Consider the following 26,408-nt stretch of genomic DNA (forward strand, 5'->3'; position numbering starts at 1 on the left):
CTTAGTTATAAGAGGGAAGTCTGGACTGTTTATTAGCTAGTCGGAAACTCTGCGGGAGAATCACCAGAACTACACTCTGCGTTTGTTTAAAGACTGATTTGCCTTGTCAAAAGATGAGGTTTCTACCGTTGCTTTCGCTATTACTCAGTGTTCTGTGTTACACAATGGCCTTCGACTCAGAGAAGCAAAAAGGAACTGAAACTGCTATGGTTTCATAATGGTTGCTAAGCAAAATCATGTTAACGCGCCGTGCTGTCCAGAACATCAGATGACGACACTGAATGGTCTACTCCAAATACATTTACTTAGAGAAAAGTTAAGTGAATGAATTAAGTTTTGACTTAAACACACAAAAATCACGTTCTATAACATTACAAAAATAGGCATCGACAGCAAAAAGTCTGCCCTTATCTCTGCTTCTTGGCGAAGTGGCCTGCAAAACAAACTGAACATCCAAATAATACATTGAGACACCCATTCCATAGGCTGTAACAGAGATGGAGAACTTCTGGTGCTAGACTACAGTCTTTGTCATCCTTGGCCACTAGCCATGCAGGCTGATGAGAGGTCCAACACCATCTGGAAGACTACAGGGTCCCTACTTCCTGGGCTAAAATTTGTAGTAGACGAGAATTCATCCAGGTCGTGGTAGGGAAGAAATGCAGAATGCAGCTTATTATTTTCATCCAAATTTGCATGTGGTGGATTGAAGGAGGTCAGAGCAGATTAAACATGTCAGGGGTGGGGAATGTCAGGCCTGGGTGTCCCTAATGTGGCCCTAGAATTTGCTCCAGGCCATACCCCTCACTGCCTCTTCCTCACAGCCCATGTGTTTTTGCTTGGCTCAACTGTGTCCTTGAGCTCTGATAATACCCATTTTATTGCCTGGATGGAGGATAGAGAGGGGTGTGTGGGACAGTCTGTAGAAACTAGTTTAAAGGTGACATTTTCGTTTACTACTCCTTCCACTTTTCCCAGTGTGGTGTGGTGGTTAAGAGCGGTAGACTTGTAATCTGGTGAACCGGGTTCACGTCTCTGCTCCTCCACATGCAGCTGCTGGGTGACCTTGGGCTAGTCACACTTCTCTGAAGTCTCTCAGCCCCACTCACCTCAGAGTGTTTGTTGTGGGGGAGGAAGGGAAAGGAGAATGTTAGCCGCTTTGTGACTCCTTCGGGTAGTGATAAAGCGGGATATCAAATCCAAACTCCTCCTTTTCTTCTTCTTCTCTGGCCCTGCCCACCGTTAACACATGGCCTTCAGAAGGCTGCCTAGAAGAGAATGTGGCCTTTGGGCTGCAAAAGTTTCCCCACCTATACAATCTTGAACAGCAGCATAACAAGGTCATTTGGTCTTGGTCTACATCAGGGTGGTCCTAGCTTTCATACCAACTGGGCTGCAAGGATAATTCGACATGGAACTTGCAGGTCACACACTGCCTTGTTGCATGGTGCAAGGAGGGTGAATGGAGCAAGGCCAACATTTGGTACCTCTCCCAGCCCTCAAACTGCCTTTCCAATGCACTGGGCTTTGGAAAGGAGGCACAAGGCTCTGACAGGGTCCAAGACCCCTCCTATCTCCTTCCCAAAGCTGGGAGAGTATGCTAACTAGCCTTTGTGAAGGAGGCAGGAAGATGCTAGGACCCTATAAGAGCCCTCACGCCTTCCTTTGTGACCTTTCCTGTTCCCCATCCAGTATTTCCCAGCTTCTGCCTTCTGAACTATGCCCCTCTGCAAACCACTATTCCAAATCTATACTGTCCTCCTGGGAAGGGGAGGGGGTCCAAATGTTGCCGAAGGCTGCCAAAAAGGGCTTTGAGGGCCATGTGTGGCCCTCAGTCCATGTGTTGGGCTGCCCTAGTGTATATGGTAAAAGTCAAGTGGAAAAAAAATGAATGTGCCTTCAACCCAAACACAGTTTAGCAGTCAGGCCTATGATGAAACCTTGTGTCAGATAAGACTTCTTTCAAATTTCTGGCTAGTCACAAGCTTTCTGGAGGATTCTGGGGCAAAAATGGTAATCCTTCATTGACGGAGACCCAAACTTAAAAATAGAAGAAACTCAAGTGTTTGTTTTTGCGGGCGAGAGAAGCTAAATTGGGCACAATGAGAACCTGGCATCTACAATGGGCACAAAATTACTGTTGTGGCAAAGGGTGAGAAATTGGGGGCTGAGAGGGAATGGAATGGAGGGCAGGGCTGGCAGGCTGGCACTGTGAACTGGGGCAGCTCACACTTCAATATTTTCCAGCACGGCCCAAGTGTTAATATTAGTGTCCCTACGATTGTGGTGGGCAGAACTAACACAATCATTCCAGTTAGGACTATCAGAGCATAAAGCACACCAGACTGATAACCAGTTTGTGACCTTTCCAGACTGTGAACTGCAAGCTAGGATGGGATCTGCCCTTCAAACCGTGTGAGAGGTCAGGTCCGCTAGAGAGAGAGAGAACACCACGAAGACTTCTTCACCAATCCCAGATGCACAACAAGATGTTCCTTTGTTTTTTTTTTTAATATTTTATTAAATTTTCATACAAGATCCCTTCACCAAAAAATAGTACACAAAAAAGCCAAAACAAATACACCAAAAAACCATATAGAAAAAAAGAAATAAAAAATGAAAAAGGAAAAGAAAAAAAACCAACCATTCAATACAATTTTTTTTATATATAACTAACTGGACTTCCTCACATCTCCTTTACCCTGCATTATTTATATTAAAAATATCAGCAAATTATTACCTTGTTTCATAACTTATTTTGTACTTTCCAAATATTATACTTCTAAATTTAAGATAATTTTTATCATTTACTCATACCTTAAATTTAAACATATTGTTGCCTTAAATTTCGACCTTTTCTTACTTATAACTTAATTTTCTATTTTACAAAATCTATTTGCTGGAACTGAGATTTTCTAAATCGTGCAGATACTTAACATTCATACAACTTATATTGTTTTTGTAAATAGTCCTTAAACTTCTTCCAGTCCTCTTCCGTTGTTTCTTCTCCCAAGTCTCGGATTCTGCCAGTCATTTCAGCCAATTCCATATAATCCATCAATTGCGTCTGCCACTCTTCCAGTGTGGGCAAGTCTTGTGTCTTCCAATACTTTGCAATAAGTATTCTTGCTGCTGTTGTCGCATACATAAAGAAATTTCTGTCCTTCTTTGACACTTTCTGGCTGACAATGCCCAAGAGGAAGGCCTCCGGTTTCTTAACAAAGGTATATTTAAATACCTTTTTTAGTTCATTATAGATCATTTCCCAGAAGACCCTCACTTTTGGGCATGTCCACCAGAGGTGAAAGAATGTCCCCTCAGCCTCTCTACATTTCCAACATTTATTATCAGACAGGTGATATATTTTTGTGAGCTTGACTGGGGTCATGTACCACCTATATATCATTTTCATAATATTCTCCTTCAAGGCATTACATGCCGTGAATTTTATTCCGGTGGTCCATAACCTTTCCCAGTCCTCAAACATGATGTTATACCCAATATCCTGAGCCCATTTTATCATGGCTGATTTAACAGTCTCATCCTGTGTGTTCCATTTAAGCAGCAAGTTATACATTCTCGAAAGTACCTTAGTCTTTGGTTCCAACAGTTCTGTCTCTAATTTCGACTTCTCCACCTGGAATCCTATCTTTTTATCCAATATAAAAACCTCTTGAATTTGAGCGTAATGTAACCAATCTTGCACCTTATTCTTTAATTTCTCCATGCTCTGCAACCTCCATTTGTCTCCAATTTTTTCTATTATTTCCCAATATTTCGGCCAGCAGGCCTCCATATTGAGTCTTTTCCGGGCCACACAACAAGATGTTCCTTTGGCTCAGCCTTTATTCTGTTGAAGGATGCCCAGTTCGCCTCTTTTGCTTGTGTTCTGACAGAGCTCCTGAAGATCTGAGAGAGAGACAAAAGCTGTTAAGAGCTTTGAACTAGACAATTATGAAACCTCAGACAACCTTCACCCATTCATAAAAACTCCATGGTTAGCACCCAGTAAACAGGCATTGCTTTCTAACATTTTGCCACAAGCAGTTGCATCTATTGGCTTGCAGGGCTGTACATAGGAAGTTGTCTTAAACCAAGGTGGGACACGGGTGGCGCTGTGGTCTAAACTACTGAGCCTAGGACTTGCCGATCAGAAGGGGCAGCTGAGGCAGTTATGACAGAGAGGAGGGGGGTCAGGGAGAGAATAGGACTGTCAGACAAGCGAGGACGAAGAAACTGTGGTTGTGAATTTGTGGAGTATAACCGATGCGCTGTCAGGCTTCAGGGAATCAGCTTCCTCCCCACCGTGGCAGTAGATAAGCAGAACAAAGGAAAAGGAGTCTTTTTACCAGTTAGAAACTTTAATGATCACAGCGAGAGAACAAAGAACCCATCTCCTAGGAATGGCGGTGCTCCCAACTAAGAATTCCACCCCCTTACATCCCTATCATCCACGTCACTCCTACGTCTTGTCACCTAGGCTTGTACCCTCTGTGCTTTCTGTTCTGCCACTTTCTCAGCTCTTTTTTACCTTGGAGAGAGCGGATGAATGCTTTCCAGAGACAGTGAATCTGTTAACTCTCTCTCTCTCTCTCCCAGTCTTTCTTCTCCTAGCTGTTCCCCATCCAGTATTTCCCAGCTTCTGCCTTCTGAACTATGCCCCTCTGCAAACCACTATTCCAAATCTATACTGTCCTCCTGCTCCTGGGAAGATTCAGGATCCTGATCAGGAGCAGGGGGAGGCTCCCATCGTTCTTCCTCAGTGCAGCCCTCCTCAGCATGGTCCTTGACATGTGCCCACAGAAATGGTTAAGGGGCTAAGAAGCCCTCTCTTACTTACAGCGCAGCACCGTCTCTCTGATTTGCCTGAAGCTGGTCTCTTGGAGCATCACACTGATGTAATAGAGGCATCGGAGCTCCCGGGGATAGTCTTTGCGGTCCATGTCCTTCAGAACTGGTATGGTGCGCCCATTCGCCATGGGCGCCTCCGTCAAAGCCTGGTGCATTTGGTAACGGCACCAAGGATCCTTGAGGAAGTTGGGCGTGATGAGCAGCACCCAGCAGTGGCTGTTCTGGACGGCGTCGCACAGCTCCGTGACGATGGCACCCCCCGGGGCAGAGTCCCGGGGCTGGAGGAAGCAACGGAAGCGTTCTGGCTGGCTCTCCAAGTAGGAGACCAGCTCCTCCACAAACCCAAGGTCACCCTCATTGTGGCAGATGCACACGTCATACAACTTGTTCCAGCGGGCGCTGCCTGAAACGCTCACGCTTACCTGGGAGGCAGAGGGCACCTGTTTGGGGCTGGTTGTCGAGCTGCTTGTTGTGGTGCTGGAACTACTCAATGGAGAAGGTGAAGGCGAATGTTTAGAAATATTGTTCAAGTGGCATTTTGAGGAGTTGGAAGTGTTTCTGGACCTCTGCAGAATCGCCTTGAACCAGCCTGTAAAGTCACCAATTCAGAATCAGGGTAAGTGAACAGCGGGCGGCAGAGAGAGATCTAACCAAGGCAGATCCATGTAATGGTTTTAATTTTTCGGTCATTTCAATGATCGTTTTGCACTTTCTTTATGGTATTTTACATTTTACTGTATATATTGTTGTATACTATGTTACATTGTATGAACTGGTGATCTTAGTGTGTGTACACACACAGATATAAAATAAACACAGATACAGTGGTACCTTGGTTTAAGAACCGTCCAGTTTAAGAACAATTTGGTTTACAAACTCCGCAAAACCGGAAATAGTGTCTTGGTTTAAGAACTTTACCTCTGTTGAAGAAAGGAATCCAAACGGTGGAAGGGCACCAGCATTGGGAGGCCTCATTAGGGAGAGTGCGCCTTGGTTTAAGAGCAGTTTTGGTTTAAGAATGGACTTCTGGAACGGATTAAGTTCATAAACCGAGGTACCACTGTACACACAAATGAGTTTGACATACTGACCTGCCATCCCAATAGCAAGACTGTCTTCTAGGGATGGACTGATCAGTTCTGGCTCGCAGCTGTTTTGCGTGTGTTCATTCACAAGGCTGTTCCATTCCGTTTCCGCATCGATCTGCAATAATAATAATAAATGCACAAAAATTATCATTATTTCTGTCCATGCTTTAACCAAAAGTTATGAATTTTTGTATGCTATTTTCACTATTATATGCCCTTTGATAGGCACTTGATCTCGGTATATGAGTTTTTATATGCATGGGCTCCAGAACTGCATTGCAAAATTCAAGAAGTGTGAATTTTGAAGGGTGCCTGGGTTTTGATCTGCACCCTGTTTCAGAAAGTGAGAATTAGGTGGGTTTGCCTTTAAATGTGACCTGAATCAAATTTTTCCCCATCGCTATTCAAAGCAGAACTTTATTGTTTGTCTAAACCTCCCACCCCACCAAACCAGCCACTTCAGCCAATTCGTGCATCAGGGATGAGCAACCAGTGGCCTTAGGGCTGCCTTGGCCCAGTTTCAAAAGACCCCTGGAAGCAATTAGTTCAGACCTGAACGCTGGCAAGACAAGTGAGCTAATCCATCCAGTTCGCTGGGCAGGGAAGAAAAGGGTGGGCAGAGAGAAAAAGATCTGGCCCCACCCACAGTTGTCTTTGGTCCATCCACTGCCACCACACGGCTCCCTCGGGTTATACCCCACCCAAAGGAATGCAGTCCTCAACAGGCTTGCCCCCTGACCTACACAAAAACAAGCAGCCTGCAATAGAGGTGGGCAGTATGCAATCTATGGGTTATCTTTTGCTGTCAGGCCATTTTTAGTACATACATATGGAGTGTGTGCCAATTCCCAATTTTCTGTTTTAGACTTCCAATTGCAGAGAAGAGTTTACTGCAGTAAGGTCTAAAGCTTCAGGGGGGAAAGGCAAATTATAAGCCCCACACTTCTCCGAACTAGCACAGCAGCTTGATATTTAAAAAATAAATATCATAAATAAAAATCTTAACAACTCACAAATACACTCAATAAATCCGACCTGCCCACACTCCTGTTTACTCAGCATCCAGCATGCTCCCATTGCTGATTTGGGAAGAGGTGTGCCGTAGGATGGCAGGTGTGGGCAGGTAAAGACATGGCTGAGCCAAAGAGGGTTTGCAAGCATCACCAATCAGCTGATCAGCACCACCTCCAAAGCACAGGACTTTGGAAAGGGTGACAATCAGCTGACTGCCAGCTCTTGTAAACTTCAACATGACGACCAGCTGGTTGTCAAGGCTTGCACAAGGCTTGCTCTGGGCACCTTGCTTTGATTGACAGAACTTTGTGGGCAAAAACAGGTTCGACCGACATTATACCCTCAAGTGGGTGGTCCCACTCATCTGTCAAGCCTGGTCCAGGCAGCACCCAGTTAAACTCTAACCTATTTGAGGGGTCTTTCTGGATCAAAGGACACATTTGAAAATCTGAGCAACTTTTTTGGACACCACAAAAAAACACATTTCACAGGAGAAAAATTGATGATGCTCAGAAACCTGCCCCTCAGTGTGCTCTCAAACTAATAAAACACAGTGGGAAAGCATGCTGGACACCCCAAAGGCCAAAAGTCCCCCTTCTTTTCTTTTTAAAAAGAGGGCCAGGGGTCCTTGGGAAGAAACAATGTGGGAGGGCAACATGTTGGGGGCCCAGAGTCTGAACCCAGCAGACTTACTTGGGTGTAGGCTTCACAGGCGGCAAACACATCATACATTTAAAACATCTGGCTTCCCCAAAGAATGCTGGGAAATGTAGTTCACCCCCAGAAAGATACAATTTCCAGCACCCGAAGCAAACTACAGTTCCCAGAATAGAAGTCATTTATGCATGTGATTTATATGTAATCCATATAAACTGAAATAATAATAATAATAATAATAATGTGTTTTAAATGCATGGTGTGTATGCAGCCTCGGTAGACTTACTTTTAGGCAAACATGCAGAGAATTGCAATGTTGTAAGATTTTAATTTTATGACTGTTACAAATCTGCTTCCAAGGAAAAGTTTAAAAAATCTTATCTAACATCGAAGTGCATCAGTTTGCATTCCAAGGCATACATTGGAGGGGGGGGATTAAGAGCAGTGGAGTTTTAGAACTGTGTACCCAAACTGGTGCAATCCGGTGTAGTTTTGCTATATGGGGGGAAAAGCAAGTGCTGCAATCAGATTTACCCCATATGGCTGCCTTACTTCACCATCCAAGCTCAACCCTGAACCCTGAACTACTTCTGTTCCGTCTAAAAAAAGAACAGGCTTCTCTCTCCCCCCCCCCCCCCCCCAGCGTGGACCCGTTTAAATAAATGTACACGACTAATATCGGTGCATCGATTTCAATGGGTCTGCTCTGAGCGGGTCGACTTTGAGCAGAACGTCGTTGGCTACAAACCATTGGATTTAAACGGCGCGGTCTACGATCGCGGCACAAAGAATTTAAAAACTACAAGCCAGGAAGAGAGGCCAAAATTGGTTTGGAGTCCCCGTCGCCCGCCTGGGCGCGGAAGGCAGCGCTTGCCAAGGCTTCCTCCGGCATTTTGCAACTTTATACCAAACCGCTGCTCAAACCGGAGGCATCGACGAGAAACTGCGATCAGAAAGAGAGAAGGGAAGGACGGACCCGCAGCCGGAGCCCTATGCAAGTTTACTCCGGAGAAAAAGGGCAGTCTAAATTCGATGGGGCTTACTCGCAAGCAGGGTGCCAACTTGAATAAAATATTGGGGGGGGGGGCGCTAAGCAAGCCCTACCCTGCATAAATCGACATGGTGCACGGATACCATTTGAATGACAATGTCAATAAACTTGGGGGGGCCCTCAAATATTATATTTTTTGGGGGGGGCGAAGACCTCTCTGCCCCTAGGACCTTGCTCCTATGCTCCCAAACAAGGGCGCACAGCATCCTAGCTAGCCGGATTAACCAACCTTTCCTTCTGCAAGTGAGCTCGGGCCACAGCGAAGCTGCGTCAAATCCTGCCGCGATGGTCACAATTCGGCCCGGTTCCCTTTCCTTCTGGCGATCGAGGAGCCGAGGCGAAGCAGATCCCCTCCGAAGTGGGCGCGATCGATCGGTCCCTGCTGCCTCCGGAGGAACTTGCCGGGGCTACTTCCCTCTTCGCCTGCGTGCCAAGGACCTCTCGGGTGCCCCCTGACGTTGCTTTGTTTTGGTTTTTTTGTGCAAGGAGGAGGATCTTGTGGCGCTTTGCAAGTTCTCCAGATGACTCGAAAGCGCCTTTGCTGAATCGCTCCCCGGCGGCACCTCACTTGCAAAGGTGCTTTTCTGCGGGCGGCCCAAAAGAAAAAGAAATTGAATAACCGTAAGGCTGCTTAGAGGAGCGCTCAGACGCACGCCTGCATGGAAGTAAACTTCGTTAAACCCCTTCCGAGAAAACACGCCCAGGAGGCTGGACTTAAGGTTGCAAGTCTGTATATCCATTTTCCTGGAAGTAGGCGGCCCCTCTGAACACAGTGACTTGGCGGGCAAGGCTAATAATGCCTACTCAAAAGTAAATCCTATAGAATTCAGTGTAGTTTTCTCCCCAGCAAATGGTGTTAGGATTGCAGCCTTACTTCTGAGTTAGCAGGTATGGGATTACACTATTGCTACTTGCAATTCTTGGAAGTTCCGGGGCGATATTATTATTATCATTATTATTACCCCGCCCTCCCCAGCCAAGACCAGGCTCAGGGCAGCCAACACCCGATATAAAACAAATTGATTGAAATACAACTTAAAAACAAGATTAAAATACAACATTAAAACATTAAAATATTAAAATACAGCCTCATTCAATGGAAACTCAAATCAAAAACTTTTTGGGGTATGAAAACGTCAAGTCTTCACCAAGGCTAACTTTCCAAACTGGTCCCAATTTTTAAAGGAAAAAATCCAGAGGAAAAACAAAACAAAACTGAAAAGCGATGCATTTCAATCGCCTTTCACCCCGCCTTCTTTTTGGGGGTTGCATTTTAAAGCTCCTCTGGCATCCCTTTGCCCCCTTTTTCGGTGGTTAAGTGCAACTATACATCTTTAATCAGAAGCACGTGCCAATGAGGCCAATTGGACCGGCTCCGATGTGTGCTTCGATGTGTGTGAAAAGAAATGGCAATCCTATTTTGTCTAGCAAATGGAAAAGAGTAAATTCCATTCCAGGGTGTCATTACAAGTGATCATCTAACTCCCCCCCCCCACAACCCCCCCCCATTGCATTCAAAAAACACGGGCTCTCTTTCACACGAGACGTTGCGGCTGCAAGTCTGCAGGGGAGATCCAGAAGTACAAAAAACCTGTTGGGTATATGCAATGGTATATTTCCTAGTAAAGAAATATTTAAGATCAAGCTGCCAAGGCTGCGATCCAGAGCACGCTTACCGAGAACTAGGGCTCCATTGAACTCAGCGGGACGTACTGTCGCGTCACTGTGCCTAGGACTGGGGCAAAACCCCGATTTGCACGGCACGTGTGAATACTACTCATGCCCGATGACTCTCGAGTAATGGGCGGGAGCTCCGTTTCTTTAAACCAACCCAGAGTAATCGAGTATGCGGCTGGGGCGAGGCTGCAGGAGCAGGAAGTCACGCCCCAGAGTGACAGCGCGCAGTTGTGTAACTTCTCGGATGCTTTGAGGTTGGGCATCACTAAGTTACGCAAGTATAACCGGTTTGCAAGAGCCGAAGTGGGGTCGCAGAGGGTGGAGAGAGAAGTTAGAAATAGCTCTTTATAAGATTTTTCTCCTTTGACTCGAAGACTCTAGGCGGACTAACCTTGCATGCCTACTCAGCTCTGAATCCTACTGAGTTCCACAGATCTTACTCCTAGGTAAGTGGAGATAGGCTGGCAGCCTGAGGCTGGTTGGACACGTGTTGCAGTTGCGGAATAAGCTAGCTGAGTGCTGTACTGTTTCAGACTGCAGATGGAGAATGCCCCTTTTAGCAGCTCTTCCCCACATCAGATGCTGCAACCTTCCAGCAGTTTGACTTCACCGGGAAAAGCACACTCCTCCATTGTCCACCCAGATGGAGGGATGTCAACAGCAAAACCTTTCTTAAGGGGGGAAAAAAAGCCTCTCAGCTCAACTAGAAAACTAGCACATCAGCAAGAAAGTTTCTAGCTCAGCTCTTTCCCTGATGCTTTTGTCTTGCAGGAATTTATTATTAAATGTGTAAAGGTAAAGGTAAAGGGACCCCTGACCATTAGGTCCAGTCGTGGCCGACTCTGGGGTTGCGGTGCTCATCTCGCTTTATTGGCTGAGGGAGCCGGCGTACAGCTTCCGGGTCAGGTGGCCAGCACGATTAAGCCGCTTCTGGTGAACCAGAGCAGTGCACAGAAACACTGTTTACCTTCCCGCCGGAGTGGTACCTATTTATCTACTTGCACTTTGACATGCTTTCGAACTGCTAGGTTGGCAGGAGCAGGGACCGAGCAACGGGAGCTCAACCCATGGCAGGGATTCGAAATGCCGACCTTCTGATTGGCAAGTCCTAGGCTCTGTGGTTTAACCCACAGCGCCACCCATGTCCCATGTTGGTCCATCTAGCTCAGTACTATTTACACTGACTGGCAGCTGCTCTCCAGGGTTTCAAGATGAGTTTTCTCCCATCTTTACCTGGAGATGCCCAGGATTGAACCTGGGACCTTCTGCCTGTGAGGTCGATGCTTTAACCACTGAGCAATGACCCTTCCTTGACCTAAAGAGGGCAGTGACCAAGGCTTTACATCCTCATAAGTGTCCTGTGTAGAATAGCTCTGAGCGTCTGTTGCATAAGGGTCAAGTGTAAAACAAGATTTTGAACTTGTGGAAGATACATGATTTGGACGCACAATTGCTGTTGGTATTGTGTAAGCAGCAGATCCATTTGACATTGCTGCGTGCATCGCTTTGTTAATGCTTGCATAAGACTGAAGGAGGGTTTTGCATGCTGAATGTGGGCTGCCACTGGTTTGCCAAAAACAAGAGCCTGCACATGCTGGATCATGCACAACTGCCTCCCCGTAGGCTGATGGCAGTAGAGGCGCTTGCTGGAATATTGAGATTTGGTTAATTAATTTGCGCTCCACAACTGTGAATCCAGCTGCACACAAGCTGAAGCTTTGAGGCTACTGTGTATGATGCATATATTGCTATTTATTTTTTTAATTTTCTAAGGATTGTTTTCAACTGGCTTCCTCCCTGTATCTGCAATGCAGAAATATTTTTTAAAATATAAATTTATTAGTATTCCAATATTACTCAAAATAGCTCAAATATAGCCATATCAATTAATTTGCAATGCAAAGTATTGTCCGCATGCAGCATTGCTTTAAATTTATACTTCATTTAAAGCTGGAGCTCTTGTATTTCTCCGTTTAAAACATTCGCCCATTTCAAAGTAGTGGAAAATACGTTCAAATGCATTTTTAAGGCAATAATTCTACCTGGCAGCAAACCTCATTGAACTTATTGACATGTACTTCTAGGTGGACACATTGCACTGTGTTATATTTTTTTTTTGGGGGGGGGAGAACCCCACTAGAGTCTAGTCTTGAAGGAGATGAAGCTTATTACAGATGTTGCTTAGCTTTCACATCTTTTTACTGCACTTGGAAGATCATCCTTTTGTACTTTATGTTAATCAGACATACTGATTGGCCTCTTATTTTGGTGCTCACAGCAAACAGATTAAACCTGCTAATTCATCCACCAGCATTCGCTGAAAGGGTTGGGAAAATCCACTCTTTGATCAACCAGATTGTGAACATGGGCAAAGTGAGGCAGCCGTCCTGGGCAAATGCCTGCCAGAGTCCTGGGCTGACTAGGACTCATTTGAAACTAGGGTTGTAGCAAGTTTGAAACCCTAATTAAGAGGGAGCTGGGTTAACCTTCAACGTGACTGACATCAGTGCAGACAGCGAATAGAGGGCAGAATTTGAGATGGAGCATGGGAACCTGGAGCTTCCTCGCTTCAGAACTCTTTTAACTACAGTGGTACCTTGGTTCTCAAACTTAATCTGTTCTGGACGTCCATTCCAAAACCAAAGCGTTCTAAAAGCAAGGTGCACTTTCCCATAGAAAGTAATGCAAAATGGATTAATTCGTTCCAGACTTTTAAAAACAACCCCCAAAACAGCAATTTAACATGAATTTTACTATCTAATGAGACCATTGATCCATAAAATGAAAGCAGTAAACAATGTACTGCAGTCACACAATCAATCCATCAGTAGCTGAACTGGGTTCCACACAGTCACAAAAACAAAACGAGTCACAAAAACGCAAAATATATAGCAAAAATAGACAGACCTCAGCATAACACTCAAAACGGAAGTGTGGCACTCAAATCAGAAGCGTTAACACTCAAAACGGAGCACATTCGGCTTCTGAAAAAAGTTCGCAAACCAGAACGCTTACTTCCCGGTTTGCAGTGTTTGGCTTCCAAGTTGTTTGAGTACCAAAGCGTTTGAGAACCAAGGTACCACTGTATTGTCTTTAAGTGCCTCAGAGTACATGCCTTTGAGTTTGCCCATCTGAAAAGTCTACAAGTTATATCCATGTGTCTCCCTAAATGTTTATTTAGTGGGGGTTGAGTGAGGTCAACCTTCGTGGCAGGACAGGGAACTTGTGGCCCTCTAGATGTTGGGTCATATTGCATCACCCCCATCCTGATGATTGGAGTTGTAACTCAGAAACACTTGGAAGACCACAGGTTCCCCATCTCTGCCAAATGAGATAGCTTGTGTACCACTGTCTTTGTGAAAAAGTAAAAATATTCTCCTGTTCCCACCTAGCTTTTTCCTGCTTGTACACTGCTCCTAATACAAAGTGGGGAGAAACAGGCTGGTGACGCAACAGAATGAAGAATATTTCAATCCACTGGTTCCGCAAGGCACTTCGCCTCCATGATAACCCTGCCTTGCTAGCAGCTATGAAGGACAGTGCTGAGGTCTACCCTATCTTTATCCTTGACCCCTGGTTCCCGAAGAATATGCGGGTCAGCGTTAACCGCTGGAGATTCCTGGTTGAATCTCTGAGAGATCTGGATGAGAGCCTCAAGAAGCTGAACTCAAGGCAAGTACTAGATGGGCCAGTTTTCAAAATACTATACACCAGGGAGGTTGAAGGGGCCATTTCTACAGCACTTTCCCCAAACCTGAATGGTTTTCTATGGAGAGGCCAAATGGGGAGGCGTGGGGGTCAAATTGGCCTACTAGAATGCAGGTACAAAAACTACAATTCTGGCACACAGCGCTGTCAGTTTGCCATACTGTCCCTCCCAGATCCTAGTCCTCTCTGTCTTGACCTTAGAAACTCACCTAGTCTTTGGCACTTTCTTTTTGAGCACTCAAATGTTGTGGTGTCTCCTCAGGCTGTTTGTAGTTCGTGGCAGTCCTGCAGAGGCATTCCCAGAACTATTTAAGAAGTGGAAGGTCACCCTGCTCACATTTGAAGTCGACACAGAACCTTATGCGAGGCACCGTGATGCTGAGGTGGTGAGGGTGGCAGCTGAACATGGAGTCCAAGTTGTTCAGAAAGTGTCCCACACTTTGTACGACACTGAAAGGTGGGTACAAAGAGCAAAGGCCACGACAATTTTGCATGCATTTCTGGAATCCACCAGATAAAAGTTTTTTAGAGATTATTATTATTAACTGTATATATCAGTCATTTTTATTTTTTTACAAAAAGGAACTCCAAGCAACTTCCAAAGGAAAAAAAATATCCATTGCTGGACATTCCTGATAATGTATTGTCATCATTTCCAACAGAATCATCATTGAGAACAACGGCAAGGCACCTCTGACTTACACTCGGTTGCAGACGGTCTTGGCTTCTCTGGGTCCTCCAAAACGACCAGTTCCAGCTCCTAGCTTGGAAAACATGAAGGGTGAGTACGAGTCTCTCTGGACTTCGGGATGCAGGCAACAGGTTTTTCTGGATTCTGACAAGTACTGTGGGCCCTTTGGAGTGTGTGAGAGAGCTGTGACTTGGATAGAAATGCTGTGAGATAATCTGCCTTCCTGGGATGGGTGGCCTAAGGGACCCCTGACCATTAGGTCCAGTCGTGACCGACTCTGGGGTTGCGGCGCTCATCTCGCTTTATTGGCCGAGGGAGCCGGCGTACAACTTCCGGGTTATGTGGCCAGCATGACTAAGCTGCTTCTGGCGAACCAGAGCAGCGCATGGAAACGCCGTTTACCTTCCCGCTGGAGCGGTACCTATTTATCTACTTGCACTTTGACGTGCTTTCGAACTGCTAGGTTGGCAGGAGCAGGGACCAAGCAATGGGAGCTCACCCCATCGTGGGGATTCGAACCACTGACCTTCTGATCAGCAAGTCCTAGGCTCTGTGGTTTAACCCACAGCGCCACTCACATCCCTGATGGGTGGCCTATCCACACCCAATTGACAATTTTCAGTGCTTATGTTTGTTCTTGGCAGCGGTTCATGGTTAGCAAGGGAAGAGCTTAACCATAAGCCTAACCATGGATGATAATGATGATGGTGATAATTTTATTATTTATACACCACCCATCTGGCTGGGTTTCGCTAGCCACTCTAGGCGGCTTACAGCACATGCTGTGATGACACGCTAAGGTTTGGCTGAGCAAAGCGTGAGGAGTAAAATAGAACAGAGAGGAGCAAAGGGGTTGTGAACAACTCTCTGGGAATCCACGTTTGCACAGGCCCAGTAAGCCATAGTTGGTTCACTCTGTTGTGCGGATCAGGCCAGTGAACAGAACATCACAAGGGTGCTTAGCTAATCAGATCTGGCAGCTGCTGAAGGCAAATAATACTGAGCCAAAGTGACAATGAATGGACAAATATTTTGCCATCGTGTTACAAAAAACGCTGAAAAGAGGTGCGTGATTTACAGCAGTCAAAAAAGTTAGCAAAAAAGGTACAGTGGTACCTCGGGTTACAGACACTTCAGGTTACGGACGCTTCAGTTACAGACGCCGCTAACCCTGAAATAGTAACTCGGGTTAAGAACTTTACCTCAGGAGGAGAACAGAAATCGCATGGCGGCAGCAGGAAGCCCCATTAGCTAAAGTGGTACCTCAGGTTAAGAACAGTTTCAGGTTAAGAACGGACCTCCAGAACGAATTAAGTTGTTAACCCGAGGTACCACTGTACTTTGACTTGGCCTTGTTATGAATAATCAGATAAGTTCTTACGCTGATTGAGTCATCGGAGTTTGAGAGAGGCAAGATTTGGGCACAGGGAGCCAGACAAACCAGAGATGCACTGTTCCGTACAAGCTTTGAATCTGTCGGATCAATGTTTTAACCTAGAGTGCAGCACACCTGTCACAGAGGACCACGATAAGGAGTATGGTATCCCTTCTCTTGAGGAACTGGGGCAGGATCCAAAGACAGCTGGCCCCCACCTTTATCCAGGAGGAGAATCTGAGGCCATTGCTCGGCTGGACTTGTATATGAAGAGAACGGTACAGTGACTGAAATGTCTGTTGCTTTTGCCCAACAGACTTTGCTTCACTGGTGGGTAATCTCTGACCTGGTGACCAGATTTGGCTAGGGTTGCCACACATCCAGAATTTCCCAGACATATCCTGGAATACTGCAAGTCGGAAGCAGTGTCCGGGCGGAAATCGCAAAAAAAAATGTCCGAGAAAATCCAGATGTATGGCAACCTATGTCGGCAACATTGTTTTGGACGATTTTCTTTTAGAATAGCTCAAAAACTTCTTTTTTACTCAACAAATTTGGGCAAAACTTAAAAAAAACTCAACAACTTTGCGGGGGGAAAAAAGATCTGTCAGGATTTTCATTGTCTGAAATATGGCAATCCTAGATTTGGCCTGCAAGACCATTTCCCCCCAAGCCATGCCAATGTGCCCCACATCTGAAGATGGGACCCCAGAGACTGCCACCTTCCATATTTTCCTCCCTGCATGGCCTGAACATTACCTGAAGCTGTGCTCCAGATTCATTGACCCTGGAAAACATGAGTGGTGATAGCTAGTGCTATGGCCTCTTTGGTTGTTGCGCCCACCCTGTCGGACACATTGCGAAGTGTGAAATATTGGGCCCATTCACTGTTGTCTTAGGTAGCTAGTTAAAAGCACGGCTGTTTGTAACTTGCCTGTGTGATCAGGCTGCTGCCTGATTTTGGCTGCTGTGGCTCTATATTGGCTTCATTGGGTGTTTTGAGTTTTGCTACAGTTATTGGCTGTTTTGGATTTTGCTACAGTCAACATTTGTGATTTTAATGGGGATTGTTATGTTCGGTTTGTAAGCTTCCTTGAGTTCCTTTGAAAACTCAGCGGGGTATGCATTTTAAAAATGAGTAAATAAAATTACAGGGACAATAGAACAGGATGCTCTTCGGTGCCTGAAATATAGTAAAGAAAGCAACTGACACATACAAGGCACAGAACTGCCGAATGCAGGGCCGCCACCAAAAAGCCCTCTTGCCTGAAAGCCACAAGGCAGCCCTTTGGACATATCTAGCCCCTCAAAACTATCTATGCATTGTTTTTCCCTTTTTCTTTACAGTCATGGGTATGCAATTTTAAGAAGCCTGACACATCCCCCAATTCTTTGACTCCTAGCACTACGGTTCTCAGCCCCTATGTCAAATTTGGGTGCCTGTCTGTACGGATGTTCTGGTGGAAGCTGACTGAAATCTACCAGGGGGTAAGAAGAGGAGCTTTTTTTTTTTAATTCTACAGTTGTCATATAATCACAGAACACTGCCTGTCTGTTTTCATTGGTACAACTGCCAGATACAGTACTTTCTGTTCCAACAAAGTGCCATTTCGGAAATCTGTAGGCTGTGGACCTAGATGAAGGGGTTCCGTTGCATATATGCTGCTTGCAGATTTCCTCAAAAAGACTTTTTTTATCTGTCCCAGACCAAGGCTGTCAAAACTCTGATATAAAGAGTATGTAAAGTAATGCCACCAGAGTTGCTGTGACAAATCTACATAGCTAGGGCTTCCGTTACACTGGAGACAATCAGCCACCCAAGGCATGGTGGACTGCAAAAGCTACCTGCAATATTTAATTCGACCATTGTGCATTGATACTGTGCAGGTGGGACCTCCGATGGCTATATTTAGAAGCTCCTCTTTTTTTAACAGCTAAGCTGTTCAGCAGAGTCACATAGTGCTGCTCTTGCTAGATTGTACCACTGAACATCACTCTGTGATTCTGAACATGTAGCTCAAGTATATTGCAGTAAATATGTCCTCTTCCGACTCTCTGCAAGAGTGGTCCTCTAGCTGTTGTTGGACTCCAACCTGCATTATCTCCAGCCAGCATGACTAGTGGTCAGGGGTGATGGGAACTGTGCCCTAGGGCCCTGCGCTAAAACAATCCAAAGAATTATTGTTCCTTCTCTACTGTGCTTCTCTAGAGGAAACACTCTGACCCACCGGTATCTCTGCACGGGCAACTCCTGTGGCGGGAGTTTTTCTACACAGCAGGAGCTGGGATCCCCAACTTTGACAAGATGGAGGGCAATCCAGTTTGTGTGCAGGTGGACTGGGATGACAACAAGGAGCACCTCAAAGCCTGGCGTGAGGCATGTTGTTTGGCAAAGTTCACAATCTACCCAAATATTTGCAGATTAAGCAATCTACTCCCTTGCCACCAGGGCCAAACATATTACCCACACTATGCACTTAACTATTCATAGCACTGTTTAAAAAAGGTAAAAGGTAAACGACCCCTGGACGGTTAAGTCCAGTCAAAGGCGACTATGGGGTTGCAGTGCTCATCTCGCTTTCCGACCAAGGGAGCTGGTGTTTGTCCACAGACAGCTTTTCCAGGTCATGTGGCCAGCATGACTAAAAAGCTTCTGGTGCAACGGAACACCGTGATGGAAACCAGAGCACACAGAAATGCCGTTTATCTTCCCACCGCAGTGGTACCTATTTATCTACTTGCACTGGCGTGCTTTCGAACTGCTAGGTTGGCAGGAGCTGGGACAGAGCAACAGGAGCTCACCCCGTCGCGGGGATTAAAACCACCAACCTTCTGATCAGCAAGCCCAAGAGGCTCAGTGGTTTAGACCACAGCGCCACCCGCGTCCCAATATAACACTGTAGACCAATGGGACTAGTGGTGTTGCTATTTCCTACAGCAGAAGAAAAGGGTCAAACTCGGGTTGTTCCACGTAGGGCTGAGAAAGATTCCCATCTGCAATTCTCAATGCAGACAAGGCCTGTGAGCCAGAGGTGGCCCTTCAGGCTTCTCTGTCTGGCCCTCAGAACTCTTGCCCTAGGCCACAACCACCCAAGTGCTTTTGGCTTGCTGGAATGTGTGATGATGCTTCACATGGATGGATGAGTGGGTGGGTTTGTGGTTTGGTGTGCATGTAGAAACCCAACTTTTGCATGGCAGCAATGTAATGCAATCTACTGTACCAAGGGTAAGAGTCACTTACTTTTGTATCGAGCCGCACCCAAAACAGGTATGTGGCCCTTGGAAGGTTTACCGCAAGGGAATGTGGCCCTCAGCCTTGGTGTAGACTGTACTAAGCTGGACATTCTGGTAGTTTGTCTCTAGATATGTCAGCTTTCTTCATTCCTTCTTACATCAACTTCTTCCCAAGTTTTGACATGATATTACTGTAATTCTGTAAACATATTTAGATACAGTGACCTCCCTGCCAATTTAGATACAGTGACTGAACTGGAGGCCCCTCGACTGACTTCAGGTCCAGTGTTGGACCATTTCGATCGGATACTCCCTACTGATGTGGATAGATTCCTCCAAGTTGGTAGGCCCACCACCTGCCTCCTTGATCCGTGCCCGTCTTGGCTGATTAGGGAGTGTCCAGATGTTGCGCGGACCCCCCTGGTTGAAATTATCAATTTGTCCCGTGACACGGGGACATTCCCAGGGGAACTGAAGGAAGCAGTGGTGTGTCCACTCTTAAAAAAAAAAAAACTTCATTAGATCCCTTAGACCTATCCAATTACCGCCCAGTTTCAAATCTTCCATACCTGGGTAAGGTAATTGAGAGAGCGGTTGCTGAACAGCTTGGTAGGTTTCTGGAGGAAACATCGGCATTAGATCCATTTCAGTCCGGTTTCCGTCCTGGTTTTGGGACGGAGACGGCTCTGGTTGCCCTAACAGATGATCTCCGTAGACAACTGGATCGAGGCGGGTCAGGACTGCTGATTCTTTTAGATTTGTCAGCAGCCTTTGACATGGTCGATCATGATCTTCTGGACCACCGCCTCGCAGACATGGGGATACAGGGCATAGCCCGTAACTGGTTGTGCTCTTTTATCTCTGGTCGGGGACAGAGGGTGGCACTAGGGAGGGAAATGTCGTCGCGCCACTCCTTGGTGTGTGGAGTGCCGCAGGGTGCAATTCTCTCCCCGATGCTTTTTAACATCTTTATGCGCCCCCTTGCCCAGATTATCCGGAGCTTTGGGCTGGGCTGTCACCAATATGCTGATGACACTCAGCTCTATCTGCTGATGGATGGCCACACCGACTCGACCCCGAACACACTGACCAGATGCTTGGAAGCTGTGGCTGGATGGTTTCGTGGGAGCCGATTGAAACTAAATCCTTCGAAGACAGAGGTCCTATGGCTAGGTCGGGATGGCATGGGGATGAGGGACCAACTCCCTTCTCTTGCGGGGGCCCAATTAGTGCCATTGCCTTCCGTTAAGAGTTTGGGTGTAATCCTTGACGCCTCCCTTTCCATGGAGGCGCAGGTTACAGCAACAGCCAAGGCGACATTTTTCCACCTTCGCCGCATCAAGCAGTTGGTCCCTTACCTTTCCCGCCCTGACTTGGCCACAGTGATTCATGCGACGGTCATCTCCAGGCTTGACTACTGTAATTCGCTCTACGCGGGGCTGCTCTTGAAGCTGTCCCAGAAACTCCAGCGGGTGCAGAATGCTGCAGCGAGGCTCCTCACGGGGTCTCTGCCATGGGAGCATATTCATCCTGTGCTTTTCAAGCTGCACTGGCTCCCGGTGGAGTACAGGGTCAGATTTAAGGTGCTGCTTTTGACCTTTAAAGCCCTTCACGGCCTAGGACCCTTGTACCTACGGGACCGCCTCTCCTGGTATGCCCTACGGAGAGCCTCAAGATCCATAAATAACAACACCCTAGTGGTCCCGGGCCCTAAGGAAGTTAGATTGGCTTCAACCAGAGCCAGGGCCTTTTCAGCTCTGGCTCCGGCCTGGTGGAACACTCTGCCTCGTGAGACCAGAGCCCTGCAGGATCTGATTTCTTTCCGCAGGGCCTGTAAGACAGAGTTGTTCCACCTGGCCTTTGGCTTGGAGCCAATTTGATTCCCTCCCTCCCTCCCTCCCTCTCTCTCTTTTTTTTCCCCTTCTCCTCCTGCGATGAGGCTACATTTTAATATTTTAATGTTCCATTATTTTAATGTTGTATTTTATTTTGTTTTTAAGTTTGTAATCATTCATCTTGTTTTTATTATTGCTTGTAAGCCGCTCTGAGCCCGGCCTTGGCTGGGGAGGGCGGGGTATATATAAAAAATTATTATTATTATTATTATTATTATTATTATTATTATTATTATTATTATATTTTGCTGTGCTCCAATGAAATTGAGCTGCATAATTGATAATCTCTGTTTTTCCACAGTTTATCTAGAACGGTTTATTTCCTTTTATTTGGTACACGTGATCAGAATTCCCTGACTGCATAGATGATTTAATATTTTGGGGTGGCATTTGTGTTTCCAAGAATGTTGCTATATGTAACACGCACCGCTTAAATAGGAGCAGGATAGTGATAAGGGAAAACCTGAGCTTCCTCTCCCTTTCTTGTTGCCAGGGCCGGACAGGCTACCCCTTTATAGATGCCATTATGACGCAGCTGCGCACAGAGGGCTGGATCCATCATTTGGCACGGCATGCGGTGGCTTGCTTCCTGACGCGAGGAGACCTCTGGATATCCTGGGAGGAAGGGCAAAAGGTGAAGGCAGGTTGGGAGTTCATCATAAAAGATGCAGAGTTTAGAACGTTCTCCGTAGCCAGAGGAAAGCTGGATTTATTGGCAGGTCCATAGTTAGTTAGTGGCTAAATTTTAGGTTGCCCCTGAGCACAAACTCCATTCAAAACTGGGAGATCTCCCCATGCACCATTCCTAGTTCTCAAGACAAAAACACCATTGTATTTTCAAGATTCCCAATTGCTTTGCACTGTAACACCCTCCTTCCCAAGCAACATACCGTACTTAAGTTGCCCTGCATCTTTATTCTGCATAGAGTACAGTGGTACCTCTGGTTACGTACTTAATTCATTCCAGAGGTCCGTTCTTAAGCTGAAACTGTTCTTACCCTGAAGCACCACTTTAGCTAATGGGGCCTCCTGCTACCGCCAGAGCACGATTTCTGTTCTCATCCTGAAGCAAAGTTCTTAACCCGAGGTACTATTTCTGGGTTAGCAGAGTCTGTAACCTGAAGAGTATGTAACCTGAGGTACCACTGTAGATGGAAACCTCTGACTTATTGCATGACAGGAACAGGCTAATATACAAAAGGTTAGGAGTCCTATCCATTGCCTGCCAACTATTGGCATGTAGACCCCAGAACATGGGTAGGCAAACTAAGGCCTGGGGGCCGGATCCAGCCCAGTTGCCTTCTAAATCTGGCCCGTGGACAGTGCGGGAATCAGTGTGTTTTTACAAGAGTAGAATGTGTCCTTTTATTTAAAATGCATCTCTGGGTTATTTGTGGGGCATAGGAATTCATTCATCCCCCCCCCCCCAATATAGTCCGGCCCTCCACAAGGTCTGAGTGGACCGGCCCCCTGCCCCAGAACGTTGCCTGTGAGGGTAGGCAGCCCTCAGGTTGAAGAAGTTTGCCGCCTCTTTGCCTTATGGCTTCCTGCTTTCTGCATTGTGGAATACATGGCAGGGGTTCACCGTCCCTTTAAGGAGAGTCAGACTACTGTCCCCTCTGTCCCCTATTACACCAGGAGCATAGTTAAAATGTAATGTTACAAAAAGCTTTTAGAGCATGAGGAAGCTATAACTATTGGACTGGACTTCTTTGTAGTTCCCAAAAAGCGTTCGTTTTCCAAACTGCTCCTGTTTCAGGTCTTTGAAGAACTGCTGCTTGATGCCGATTGGTCCTTGAACGCTGGTAACTGGCAGTGGCTTTCTGCAAGTGCCTTTTTCCACCAGTTCTTCCGTGTCTACTCACCAGTTGCCTTCGGCAAGAAGACAGACAAAAATGGAGAGTATATAAAGTAGGTGTAATAATATAGCATCACTGCACTTAAAACAAGCATTAAGTTATCTGGTAGAGTTTATTATTACCGTTGGGAACAGTAACTGTGTCTATGAATGCGATTACGGGAAAGCTAAATGGGTGGATTAGTGAGAATCTCTTTTTAGCTTTGCTTGTGCCTAAGAGACAACTGGTATAAGTGCAGGAGTGATCTGGTTGATTTTCAGGTCTCTACAATCTGTAATTTCAGAATTCTTTGATGTCGCCATGCTTAAGAAATTAATCCAAATTCTGCATTGAGAAAAAGAATTTTGCTATATGTATAGAGCAAAAAGTGTGTTACTTTGTCTAATTTCAGTTTTTCTAATTATGGAAATTAGCAAGGTGCTATTCTCTGAACTACTAAAAGTATTATTCAACCACTTCTCTGACTTCTGAGAGCTAAGTGGTTGTTACCCTGTTCCAGTGCAGACTTAGACCTAAGAATATTGATTTTAACTCTGCAAAGCATCAGGGTGTCATACTATGCCACTATGTCCTGAGCCTTTTCCCGTTCACACCTGACTTCCTCCTTTATCATTACAACTTACACAGGAAGTACCTCCCCTTCCTCAAGAAGTTTCCAAGTGACTACATTTATGAGCCTTGGAAAGCACCACGGAGCGTGCAGGAGCGTGCAGGCTGCATCATTGGTGAAGACTATCCCAAGCCCATCGTTTCGCACGAAGAAGTGCGGAAAAAGAATCTTGAACGGATGAAGGCAGCATATGCACGGCGATCACCGAGTGTAGCTGCCGAAGGGCAGGATGAAACAAGTAAAAAAGGTAAGCTTGTCAAAACAAGAGTGCTGTTATGGCTTGGGTTACCTGTACAGGGGGACGCAGGTGGCCCTGTGGCTTAAACCACAGAGCCTAGGACTTGCCGATCAGAAGGTCGGCGGTTCGAATCCCCGTGACGGGGTGAGCTCCCAGTACTCGGTCCCTGCTCCTGCCAACCTAGCAGTTCGAAAGCACGTCAGAGTGCAAGTAGATAAATAGGTACAGCTCCGGCAGGAAGGTAAACGGCGTTTCCGTGCGCTGCTCTGGTTCGCCAGAAGCGGCTTAGTCATGCTGGCCACATGACCCAGAAGCTGTACGCCGGCTCCCTCGGCCAATAAAGCGAGATGAGCACCGCAACCCCAGTCGGTCACGACTGGACCTAATGGTCAGGGGTCCCTTTACCTGTACAGGTAATGTCTGAAAGGACAGCTACCTGCTAAAAATCAGGAAGAGGAGTGATAACAAACAATTTCAGCCTCAGCACAGTGCCCTGTCACAACCCATCTTTCCAATCTCAGCTGGCAGAGAATTCAGTGGCCACGTTGTTCACCAGGGCATGTAACACCAATCTTAGCCCAGCTGCACTGGCTGTCCATCAGTTTCCAGGCCCACTTCAAAGTGCTGGTTTTGACCTATAAAGCCTTCAATGGCTCGGGACCTCAAGTACTGCCTCTCCCCATATGAACTGACCTAGACCAACCTGGACCCAGCAATCATCATCTGAGACCCTTGTTTGTGTGCTCCCTCAACAAGAGGTCCAGAGGGTGGCAACACAAGAAAAGGACATTTTTGCAGTGGCTCAGTTTGTGAAATGCTCTCCCCAGGGAGGCTCGCCTGGTACCATCATTATATATCTAGGCGCCAGCCAAGAACTTCCCTCTATACCCAGGCCTTTATCTATGAACCTTTAGAGTGGGTGGGATGTTTTAAATGTTAATTTTCCCCTCCCCACACCTTGGTTTTAATGTATCTATGTGAGTTCTTTGTTTTTAAGTTGTTTTGGGTTGACTTGGGCAAGATAAAATGCAGGAATTGCTGTTTAGGAAAAAGGTTGTGAGCAGTGAGAAATAGTGAGGCAACCTCAGAGGGCCTGCAGTTAGTTTGCATTGGGTAGAATGGAATAAACTCTGTCCAACCCGGAGATGTAGTGCAATTATCTGCCCTAACAGAGGCCAGCTGGAAGCCAGAGCAGTTAATCATGCAGGAGCACAACAGCAGCCTATGAGTAGATGCTTTGAACTCACTAACCTTGAAGTTCATACAGTTCCTTGGTGCATGGCACACTGAGGTCTTGCAGCTGAGTGTGGGTATTAGAATTAATGGTCCCCCCCCCCCCCGATACAGGTTAGATTCCAGCAGTGACAGAAACAGTAATTTAATTCTGATCTTCAAGCAGCCCTATGTCAAATTTTGGAGCTTCATTTGAGGGAAGATGGATCTCAGTGGTTGGCATCAAGCCATAAACACAGAGTGATTTAAATGGAAAATGGGGAACAGGGGCCTTATGGCAGAAGGTGGTTAGTATCAAGTAAAAGCCAGGCTGTACATTGTTTTTTTCTTTTAGATGCCAAGCAGAAGCGGCCGAAGGCTCTCTTGAAAGCTGAAGTGCGATCAAAGAAAGTGAAGATCAAAAGCATCTAAAAGTGGCTCATGTTGAAAACTATGGCTTAAAACTAAAAAACCAAAACAATATCCACAGGATAATAACTTTTCAAAATGCTAGAAGTGGTGGGGAATGGCTAAGCTAAATACTACCCCTGTATCATACTCTGCCTCTGGACAGCAAGCGTGACTAGGGAGAACGTGAGGTCACACAACCCAACAGGGTTTCCGTGCTTATCTTCTATGGTGCTGGGATGAGGGGGGGGGGAGACACCTCTGGCCAAATTTGGTCTGGCAGGGTAGCCTCAATATGGCCTGCAAGACCATTCGCTCAAGCCCCTCCAACACCTGATCTTAAAGTGAGTTTCCAATTGTTCATTTGCTGGAGTACAGCATGCTTCCGCTGACGGGTGCTGGGAGTGTGGCTTGTTCCAACAGCACAAAGCTACTAAACTGCTACTAAAGGCAAAGCTTGTTTCTTCTGTTTTACCAACAGTTTCAATGCAAACCACTTCATGCTACTGAACTACAGGGTTTTTTGTTTTTTTTTAAAAAAAAGCATGTAAATTTTAATATACCATATCCCCCTGCATCCTAAGCTACTATTCTCCCAGGACAGGTATATCTTGTGGATTTTAAGATTAAGTAACAGAAAGGAACAGCTACTGAGAAGACACACTAGACTGCTTTCAAGTGACAATTTTTTAATTATGAAGTCACCTTGGCATTTGGGGGGCTGGAAAGGTACCGGTAACTTGCAATATTCTAAAATAAAATTGCTCAAAACAATTATCTTGTATTCACAACTCTCTCTGTTACCTTGTGAATATCAATTTTCCCATCATAGCATGTTTC

The 26,408-nt window shown here is 46.1% G+C and overlaps 2 protein-coding genes across 3 annotated transcripts; one reads left to right on the forward strand and one right to left on the reverse strand.

Annotated features, from left to right (window-relative positions):
* Nucleotides 1–1,911: 1,911 nt before the first annotated feature.
* TIRAP (TIR domain containing adaptor protein) lies at nt 1,912–13,867 on the reverse strand. Of its 2 annotated transcripts, XM_079955253.1 has the most exons (7): nt 13,727–13,867; nt 10,338–10,780; nt 8,891–9,245; nt 5,943–6,054; nt 4,841–5,440; nt 3,817–3,909; nt 1,912–2,480 (listed from the first exon to the last, which is right to left on the reverse strand). In XM_079955253.1, the coding sequence occupies exons 4-6, from the start codon at nt 5,947–5,949 to the stop codon at nt 3,839–3,841; spliced, it is 678 nt and encodes a 225-aa protein (XP_079811379.1). In that variant the 5' UTR covers nt 5,950–6,054; nt 8,891–9,245; nt 10,338–10,780; nt 13,727–13,867; the 3' UTR covers nt 1,912–2,480; nt 3,817–3,838. The 2 variants fall into 2 exon arrangements, with proteins under 2 accessions (XP_079811379.1, XP_079811380.1); XM_079955254.1 differs by lacking the exons at nt 10,338–10,780; nt 13,727–13,867 and having other exon boundaries at nt 8,891–9,570.
* On the forward strand, nt 13,728–26,342 carry LOC307203870 (cryptochrome-1-like). The gene is made up of 10 exons (XM_079955080.1): nt 13,728–14,010; nt 14,309–14,503; nt 14,709–14,827; nt 16,236–16,390; nt 17,460–17,600; nt 18,322–18,489; nt 21,735–21,875; nt 23,001–23,152; nt 23,728–23,957; nt 25,516–26,342. Exons 1-10 carry the CDS (start codon nt 13,796–13,798, stop codon nt 25,590–25,592), a joined length of 1,593 nt encoding a protein of 530 aa, XP_079811206.1. The 5' UTR covers nt 13,728–13,795; the 3' UTR covers nt 25,593–26,342.
* The last annotated feature ends 66 nt before the right edge of the window (nt 26,343–26,408 follow it).

This window comes from Podarcis cretensis (genome assembly GCF_951804945.1).
Source record: "Podarcis cretensis genome assembly, chromosome: 15".
NCBI lineage: Eukaryota > Metazoa > Chordata > Lepidosauria > Squamata > Lacertidae > Podarcis > Podarcis cretensis.

Excerpts from the sequence above, each read along its gene's own strand:
- TIRAP (XM_079955253.1), bottom strand. Across the intron at positions 3,910-4,840 it reads CAGAGAGACGGTGCTGCGCT|ATCTTCAGGAGCTCTGTCAG; the intron begins GTAAGTAAGAGA and ends TCTCTCTCTCAG.
- LOC307203870 (XM_079955080.1), top strand. The coding sequence starts at position 13,796 with ATGAAGAATATTTCAATCCACTGGTTCCGCAAGGCACTTCGCCTCCAT. Across the intron at positions 16,391-17,459 it reads ACTTGTATATGAAGAGAACG|TCATGGGTATGCAATTTTAA; the intron begins GTACAGTGACTG and ends TTTTCTTTACAG. Across the intron at positions 18,490-21,734 it reads ACCTCAAAGCCTGGCGTGAG|GGCCGGACAGGCTACCCCTT; the intron begins GCATGTTGTTTG and ends TCTTGTTGCCAG.